This window comes from Etheostoma cragini, chromosome 4 (assembly GCF_013103735.1).
Source record: "Etheostoma cragini isolate CJK2018 chromosome 4, CSU_Ecrag_1.0, whole genome shotgun sequence".
NCBI classification, from domain to species: domain Eukaryota; kingdom Metazoa; phylum Chordata; class Actinopteri; order Perciformes; family Percidae; genus Etheostoma; species Etheostoma cragini.
In genome coordinates, this window is record NC_048410.1 from 22972630 (window position 1) to 22982170 (window position 9541).

A 9541-nucleotide genomic window follows, 5' to 3' on the forward strand; every position below is an offset into this window, starting at 1 on the left:
TGTGTGTGCGTGTGCGTGTTTGTGTGTGTGTGTGTGTGTGTGTGTGTGTGTGTGTGCATGTGTGTGTGTGTGTGTGTCCGTGTGTGTGTCCGAGTGTGGGTGTGATGGGAATCTACACCTGTCTCCCCTTCGTGTAGTTGTGGCAGAAAGCGCTGTTTAGGTCTGTTCAACGATGAAGTCTATAAAGGCGGGACAGGAATAAAGTAGGAATGAATGGTAGACTGAACATAAAAGGAACTGTTAGAGTTACGGGGAGCTGCCAAAATAAAAATATGAGAGAGCGGTGAAGAGGAAAGGGACATTTTAGAAGAAGATCCATCTGACAGAGGAAAGATTAAGTGCTTTCTAAAGAAACAGAGAAGTGATGTCTAGATTAAATACCAGAAGAAAACTCCCCTGTCACTTTCTTTCTTTCCTCCCTCTGTTTTAGGTGATGTGATTGTTGAGATTAACGGGATGTCTGTGTTGGGGAAAACCCATCCAGAAGTGGTGCAGATGTTCCAATCCATTCCCATCAACCAGTATGTGGACATGGTTCTTTGCCGTGGCTACCCGCTTCCTCCAGATGTGGATCTAGACAGCGACGACCCTCTTCCACCTCCTCCTCCACCACCGGCCACCCAGCCCCAGCAGGCCCTGCATGGTGGGGAGGTGGTGACAGCCGTGCCCCTCATCAACGGACAGCCACTGCTGGTGAAAGGCGACGTCCTCCACGGCTCCTCTCAGGAGCTCCACTATGTCACTACGGATGCCAGCGGCCGGCCCGTTGTGGCGGCCTTGCCCAATGGGAGGCAGGGGGACCGTGGAGAGGCGCCATCAGGGATGCTGCAGCCGGAGCTTGTTAGCGTGCCGTTGGTCAAGGGGCCTGGAGGATTCGGATTTGCCATTGCTGACTGCCCGCTGGGCCAGAAGGTGAAGATGATCCTGGATGCCCAGTGGTGTCGTGGCCTGCAGAAAGGAGATGTCATTAAGGAAATCAACAGGCAAAATGTCCAAACGCTGAGCCACGCCCAAGTGGTGGACATTCTCAAAGACCTACCAGTGGGCAGCGAGGTTAATGTGCTGGTGCTGCGAGGAGGTGAGAGACTGAAAGAACAACACATTTTTGTACTTGTTTGTTGGTCATCTGTCTGTCGATGTATCTATCTATTTCTACCCTGTAACAAATTGAACGTAAAATTTACTTACGGGCAACAATTGGCCAGCAAGTTACTGTGAATTATTTTTACAGTATTTTATGTAGTCATTGTAAAATACAAAACAATTAAACACAACATAAGATAAAAAGTAAAAATACAGTAGTTTACTTTACTATTTACAGTAGTATAGCTGCATTATTGTGATTTCTTTTACAGTAATGCTTTGACTAACTGTGATTTCAACTGTAATACTTAGACTACTGTTATTTGTCATGTCGACAAGGTTGTAATGCGAACTTTACAGCATTCTACTGTAAAAAATTATACACAGTAACGTTACTGTGAAATCTAGAGTAAATAACTGTAGATTTGTAGACATAGTCATTATTTACAGTGTGGCAGACTGAATGGCTGTATATCCAAGTTGTAGTTTCTCTCTCTGCCTGTATCTTCCTCCTGTCATTTTCTTTATCCTTTATTGTCATGCTTCACTGCCCTCTCGTGTGTAACATAATTTGCTATTGCTTTCAATACAACATCAACAATGCCCAGGGCAGGTGAGGTCAGCATGCTGATGCTGACAGGAGGTGAGGTGGTGTTGTGGCTGGTCGGGCATTGCCTGATCACACACTGTTGTTTTCTAGAAGCCTGGGTGATGCCACTGTGTCTGTGCCTGCACCTCCGAGGCTGTTCCATACAGTGATCCGACTCGATCAGACTGAGCTCTATTTCTTGCCATTGCATGCAGCTTCTTTGCATTTACAAACTGTGCAGTCTCAAGGATTTCTCGAACATGCCTCCCGTGTATCTTCACTCAACCCAGCTCTGTGCACGACTACTGCCATTAAGGCGTAATGCAGTCTGTTACAAGTCTGAGAGCAAGAATTACATAAGTGTGGGGCTCTGCTTGATTCCAAAAGAGAGAGGGAGGAGAGTAGGCACCCTTCAAATGTCTCCTACATCATCTTCAGCCGCCCCAGGGATTCACTGCATAAGTCGATGACCTCGGATTGGCTTTGAACATCAGCGGAGCGTAGGGTTCTTCTGCTTGCCTCTATATCCATGGCCCCTTAAAGAGCCATGGCCAAATGTCTATTGAGGAAGGCCCCCCCAGGGCCTTCTCCCCTTAGCCGGACCCTAACCCTTTTCTCTCCTTTCCCGAGCAGCCACAGCACTCACCCTCACTGCTGTGCCACCATCACCATGTCCAATACTACGTCCTATACTACACTGCATGAGCTCACAGTCAAAACATAGCTGTGCTCGGCCTCACCCAGCCTGCCCATTAGAAGAGCTAATGCCAGATTTTACCCTCATTAGACAATGGCTTTTGGTTTGGAAGAAGATCGCTGAGAGTGGGCATCACTAAACAGAAGAAGAGCAGAGCTTAGAGAAAGGATGAAAAGAAAAGAGCGGTGTGAGTAGGTGTGTTTCAGGTGTGTGCATAGTGCACAGATCTTTTTATATGCCTTTGATGAATTGGATGTTGTATTGGGAATTTCGCAGTAAAGCGGAAATATGCCATTGCGTCTCCCCTTCAAATCAGGCTCTATTAACCCCTCACCAAGCAATGTGTTGGTCCGGCCCAACAGGGCTGTGGGCTCCAGAGCGCTGTTTGTTAATCCAGTTAATGCAGGCTGTTGATGGGGGGGGGGGCTGTAAGAGAAGATCTGTAGGGAACAATCTGAGCGCTTGAGATGGAACGTGTGGGTGTACTGTACAGCGAAAAAAAGGGAGAGGGAACAGAATTATCAATCATTGAATTACATGCATGAATCTCTAATGCTCTCACCCGCTTTCTTAGCCCGGCAGTGGGTTTCCACTATGTAGTTAGCACTCCAGCACATGTACCTCCTTTATATTCCCTATGTATCTTTAATCGCACATGGATGCATATTCCCTAATGGAGCATTCTTCAGTGAGTACACCTCTTTAGAGTTAAGAGCAGCTTACTGGTTTATTGTTATGCTCACTGCTGCTGTTTCTCAGTCAGAGAGGCAGTGCCATCTGGTGGATAGTGGTTAAGTGATTGTTGTTGTTCCAAATCAAATCTGCATTTCTGACCATATTCCTGTTGTCTATCTACGTCTATCCATAGGTCAAACATCACCTGTGAAGAGTCTAAAGCCTGTGAGTAAAAAAAACAAAACAAAAAACAAACAAAAAAAACTGCCTTTTTCTTTTTCCTCAATATTGTTTACCCTTGGGGCCTTATCCCTCAATTTAATTTCAAAGTGTTTTGTCCTTCAGTTTAAGCTTCTGTAGCATTGAATTAAATGATAGCAATAAATTTGAATATTGATTATGTTTCTGGGCGCATCCTTTTGTTTTCTTTGAAAAATTGTCTTAATTACTTCCTTTCAGTATTCATATTCTTAGGGCTATTGTCAGGGGATTGCACTGGTAATGAAGCATGGATGAGCCTCTTTACATATTGTGGTAATATCCATACAACAGTTACAGATAAATAAGTTGCCCTTTCTGGCTGAATAGGCCTGTCACAACCACGGCGAAATCTTTAGTTTCTCCCGTGTGGATTTTAAATTACATTAACAACTCATTCCTTAGCCTTTAAAACAATTAAAGGAATGTAAAGTGACACAGTCTATGCTTAAATAATAACCAAACCCCTGTGAAATGACCTTTATTGCTTTTGATAATCTATCACCATCACATGCTCAGCCACTTGTCTTGGGTAATGAGCTGTAGAGACAATACAATGTGTGATGTCCTTTTTCAATAGATGTGTGATCTAATTAAAATCTGAAATTAAAAAGTTCAACAAAAAAAAAAAAAACGTGGTGTTGACGGTACTTGTCTTCTCTTCAGAAACAGGAAATGACAGCCAGCACAGAGACTTTGGACGGTATCGTAGACTCAGCCCCCCATGCCCTGCCTTACCACTCCAACACGAGCACCCTGCGCTCCGCCGACTCCCCCAAACGAGAGGCCACAGAGATGTACCTAAAGTCCAAAGCCCTGCTGGAGAGCAGACGTAAGTGACGACCAACACACCATCAGTTGTTCACACAAGTTTTTTTCAACCTTAATGGCATTTCAGCTTCAAAGTGTGATCCCTCACTCAGCATTACTCATTCACAGAGCCTCATACCAAAGACATAGATGTATTTCTAAAGAGAGACATTGAAACAGGCTTTGGCTTCCGTGTTCTGGGAGGAGAAGGTCCACAACAGCCAGTAAGTATATACTCTGTGTGTGTGTGTGTGTGTGTGTACAGTATATATATATATATATATATATATATAAATATATATATATATATATATATCACTCTTGTATTTATATTGTAAGTATTTTTTTCTCTGTTATGAATAGCAGTTGATGTGGAACTCCAAAATTATTTATTTATTTTATATGTCATATTGTAAAAAGGGAGATTTCCTTGTCTTTTTTTTCTCATGAAGCAGGTTTAGCCGCTATAAAAATAAAAAAATACTGTTGAGCATCAAAATGCTCAATCGGGAGAAATGTCACAACTATACTATATATAGGTAGAAATTTAATTTAATTTAATTTATACTCTTTATTGATCCCCTGTGGGGAAATTACACTTAACATTCTGTTGTTATTAAACACTATACACAAGCCTTGATGCCACAGTGGTGTTACAGTCATTCCCTGGCTGCAGTTACAGTGCAGAGATGCCCAGAGTGCAGATGGGTAAGACCCAAAAATCATCAGAGCAGACTAGGTTTTGGCTTAAAGACATAAAACGAGGCATTTCAGACTGAGGATAAACACAGACAGTATGAGAAAAGTAATGTAATTTTCCAATGGTCTAATATGGGACCTTTAATAACTATTAAATGGTCTATTTTGTCAAAGGCCAGTTCTCCATTTTATTAACCCTCTATCAGAATGTTTTCCCCCAGGTGTACATTGGGGCCATTGTGCCCAACGGAGCAGCAGAGAAGGACGGTCGTCTGAGAGCGGGAGATGAGCTCATCGGAATCGATGGTGTGATGGTGAAAGGTCGTTCGCACAAGCAGGTGCTGGATCTAATGACCAACGCCGCGCGTAATGGTCAAGTTATGTTGACTATACGCAGGAAGGTCATCTACAGAGGTGCGTGACAAGTAGAACAACATCTTACCCAATTTAAATGATTTGCCTTTTATTAAGTAATAATCTCACAATTTTATATTAAATAATGGAAGCTGTGTTTTGATGTGTTTTTATTGAATAAAATAAGCATCGAGCCATCCTACAGCGTCTTAAAATCATGAAAACCTTCTTGTTCTAAACACCCAATGTCTCACAGGGCTTTTCTAAGAAAAATTCATGCATTCTATATTTTGACCAAAACAACAGATGGTTAAAAGAGATTATGACCACAATAGTTAGTTTGATTTAGATTTGATTTCATATTTGAATGAAGACGAACAGCATAATTCAGAAAAACTCAGTTAGTCAGTGGAAAATCTAGACACATTGTTTTTTACCACTGGGCATGATGTTTGTTTTTACCAAGTTATTACAGCCTCGGCTTGGGATTCTGGTAATACAGAATATTTAAGTAGTTATTTCTCCACCATAGTCACTGGTGGCCTTTAGCAATCATACAAAGTTTACGGCTTTGTTTATTATAGAATCATAAGAAACTTTTATTTGCATATTTCAGAAAGGGATAGGGATAGACACCTCACAAACACAAATGCAAACAGAGCTGCATCAAACACAAATACATTACATCCTTTTATTGCAGATGCGACCGAGGAAGAGGCTCAGGAAATGGCTCCAGTGCTGGTGAACGGTTCTCCCAAGCTACCTCGCCTACCAATGCCCAGCGCTCTGGATCACGAGTCTTTTGACATCACACTCCACCGCAAAGACTCTGAGGGCTTTGGCTTTGTCATCCTCACCTCAAAGAGTAAACCGCCGCATGGAGGTGAAAGTTTAGTCTCTCAAATCCTGCATTAACATTTTAAGATTTTCCTCATCAATGTTTTAAAGGTCCTATGACATGCTGCTTTTTGGATGCTTTTTATAGACCTTAGTGGTCCCCTAATACTGTATCTGAAGTCTCTTTTACATAGACCTTAGTGGTCCCCTAATACTGTATCTGAAGTCTCTTTTATATAGACCTTAGTGGTCCCCTAATACTGTATCTGAAGTCTCTTTTATATAGACCTTATTGGTCCCTTAATACTGTATCTGAAGTGAATTCCCAGAAATTCCGCCTTGGTGCAGAATTACAGTCGCTAGAGCGAGTCCCACAATGAGATTTCCTTAGAATGTGCCATTTCTGTGTATGTAGCTTTAAATGCTATTGGTGGGGGGGGGGCTTGAGCAACTGCCATGCTTTGCTTGTTTGCAAGCCATGATGTCTGTCTCTTTCTAATGAGCGGTAAAAGCAGAGAAAGGGGAGGTAACCCCTAAAGTGTTGCATGTAGGTACAATATGTAAGTGCAGTTTTTCATAACCCTCATCTTCTTAGCCAAGGTGCAGTTGGTAGAGGTGTGTTTTTAGCCTTCGGCGGAAGATGTGTAGACTTTCAGCTGTCCTGATGTCAATGGGGATCTCGTTCCACCATGAAGGAGCAAGGACAGAAAACAGTCTGGATTTCATAGTGGTCCCTCGCAGTGAGGGAGCAGCTAGTAGACTGGCTGATGCAGAGCGGAGTGTACGGGCTGGGGTGTAGGCATCAACTAAAGAGTCATATGTGGATTTGAACACTGTTAACCATCACTGAAGAAGGAGACTCACCCATGTTTCTGTTAGCTGCTGTGTGTTTAATAAGTAAACCCAATTTAAAGACGAATAGAAGAAACAGTGATGGGTTTTGTCTTGTGTAGCTGATACATTCTCTAAGTCTTTGCATAAAGGAATCAAGATTAAACAGAGCAGTTTTTACTTTGACTACGAAGTCTACCATTATGTTGGCTTTCTAGATATATTTCAAGGTTTTCACCATGGCCACTTTATCTGGGTCGTGATGTCCCTTTTCTTTTCATGTCTGCCATTTCAGTTATTCCACACAAAATTGGCCGAATCATTGAAGGCAGTCCCACCGACCGCTGCGGCTTGCTGCACGTCGGAGATCGTATCTCAGCGGTCAACGGGCGCTCTATCATTGAGCTCTCTCACAATGACATTGTTCAGCTTATCAAGGAAGCCGGCAATGTTGTCACCCTCACTGTGGTTCCTGAGGACGGTGAGTACCAATCTGTGTGCTCACATACAGTATACGTACAAATACTATAGTGGTATCTTGGGTTTGTCGTGATCAACTGTTTAATTCTTTATTTTCTGCATGGGGAAATTAGTTATGCTACTGGGTAATCAAAGCAATCAAGCACGCACATAATAAGAGGATGTGCATATTTTAGTATCAGTATCAAGAATTTTGTAAATTGAGGTATTCCAAATCTGAAAAAGGAGCCCCCTGTTTCAAAAGGATCAAATGAAGGAAAATAAAACACGTGAATTTGTTATGTCACTACAATGCCAGTGCATTAAGTATAGGATATCTAAGCCTGATGATAATGCTTATACTTGTACAGGCTACAAATTTAATCAGGTTGTCAGAGTGGTTTAAATGATGCACATTTTTAGCCTAAAATGACAATGAAACATGTTATGGAAGGATTCTATATATTGAGATTTTTTGCATTAATCTCTGTGATGTGAAAAATATGTTAGAATACAAGGGCCCTCCATCTGGAGCCAGTTCAGCTAAACAGAGTCCAGCTCTCCAGCACAGAGCCGTGGGGCAACGGTCAGCACTACAGGATGAACGGTAAGAATCTACTCTCACTCAAAAGGAAAGCCAAAAAAAAGCATTCAGTCATCTCAGGAAAAGGGCCTTGGAAACTGTCCAAATATTTTAGAAGAGAAATAGAAAGCATTCATTATCATTGCATAGGAATACAACGAAATTAGTTGTGACACTGCAGTCCAACATTAAACACATAAAAATACCAGACAAAGGACTTTCAGTGGGATACAAATGCAATAAACAGATAAATATAAAAGTTTACAGTGCAGCAAGTGCTTAGTGGATTGCAGGATGGCAGTAATTACTTGATTTTTTTATTTATTTAGTGTGCTACAGTGTGGTTGTCATGTTCATACCAGTAGATTTGAACTCTAACTACACTAACTACCTTCCGTACCACGGGCCTCATTTATAAAACCTGTTACGTGAGAAAAATGTTGCAACATTCCTCGCAAAAGTCTGGATTCATGAAGAATTTCCAATGCGTAAAAATGTGCCCAGTGCGTGTGATGGTGCATAACGCACCCACGGCTTTGTAGATGGGTTTCAGTGATCTCCAATGGTAACGGTATGTGTCTAATAACAACAGAGTGTAAATTGTAATTTCCCCTTGTGGGACTAATAAAGGATACATGATTATTATTATTATTAACACAAAATATCACGTGGATAAAGTGTTCTGGATGCAGAGCGCACAGCCTGCAACCAAAACACTAGCGCCACCTAATTACCCTAAAGAAGCCAATATGACTCCAATCCACTAACGGTTTATTGGACTTAATGAACCTATTGGTACAGGAATTAAATAGCCCTACAGTTCCCAACTGGCCTGTGTGTTGAAACCAATCAACAGCATGGCAGATTTTGCATTGTGCAATGATTTAGGAAGCACCTCAATCTCAAAAACACATTTGAATCGTGTTTTTTTTCCCATTTTTCTGTTTTATGATTGGTCATCAAGGGCTCCTTTACAAGGCAAGAAAATTCAGATTTTTTTTGGAACTCTAAATCTTTCAGAACAGAAAACGCTGAGTTTTATAAATTAGCCCCCTCGTGCATCGCTGGTTCTCCAAATCATACAGGGATATACACTCACCGGCCACTTTATTAGGTACCCCATGCTAGTAACGGGTTGGACCCCCTTTTGCCTTCAGAACTGCCTCAATTCTTCGTGGCATAGATTCAACAAGGTGCTGGAAGCATTCCTCAGGGAGTTTGGTCCATATTGACATGATGGCATCACACAGTTGCCGCAGATTTGTCGGCTGCACATCCATGATGCGAATCTCCCGTTCCACCACATCCCAAAGATGCTCTATTGGATTGAGATCTGGTGACTGTGGAGGCCATTTGAGTACAGCGAACTCATTGTCATGTTCAAGAAACCAGTCTGTGATGATTCCAGCTTTATGACATGGCGCATTATCCTGCTGAAAGTAGCCATCAGAAGTTGGGTACATTATGGTCATAAAGGGATGGACATGGTCAGCAACAATACTCAGGTAGGCTGTGGCGTTGCAACGATGCTCAATTGGTACCAAGGGGCCCAAAGAGTGCCAAGAAATAGTTCCCCACACCATGAAACCACCACCACCACCAGCCTGAACCGTTGATACAAGGCAGGATGGATCCATGCTTTCATGTTGTAGACGCCTAATTCTGA

At 42.2% G+C, this 9541-nt stretch overlaps 1 protein-coding gene across 2 annotated transcripts in view; it reads left to right on the top strand.

The window, feature by feature from the left end:
* Window positions 1–9541, top strand: part of LOC117943208 (membrane-associated guanylate kinase, WW and PDZ domain-containing protein 3) — a 130360-nt gene that overhangs the window by 109889 nt on the left and 10930 nt on the right. For both annotated transcript variants that reach the window (XM_034869184.1, XM_034869183.1), the window contains exons 10-17: window positions 431–1078; window positions 3238–3269; window positions 3969–4134; window positions 4242–4336; window positions 5018–5225; window positions 5866–6048; window positions 7129–7314; window positions 7803–7899. In XM_034869184.1, coding sequence (XP_034725075.1) covers window positions 431–1078; window positions 3238–3269; window positions 3969–4134; window positions 4242–4336; window positions 5018–5225; window positions 5866–6048; window positions 7129–7314; window positions 7803–7899 — 1615 coding nt within the window. The remainder of the gene's footprint in view (window positions 1–430; window positions 1079–3237; window positions 3270–3968; window positions 4135–4241; window positions 4337–5017; window positions 5226–5865; window positions 6049–7128; window positions 7315–7802; window positions 7900–9541) is intronic.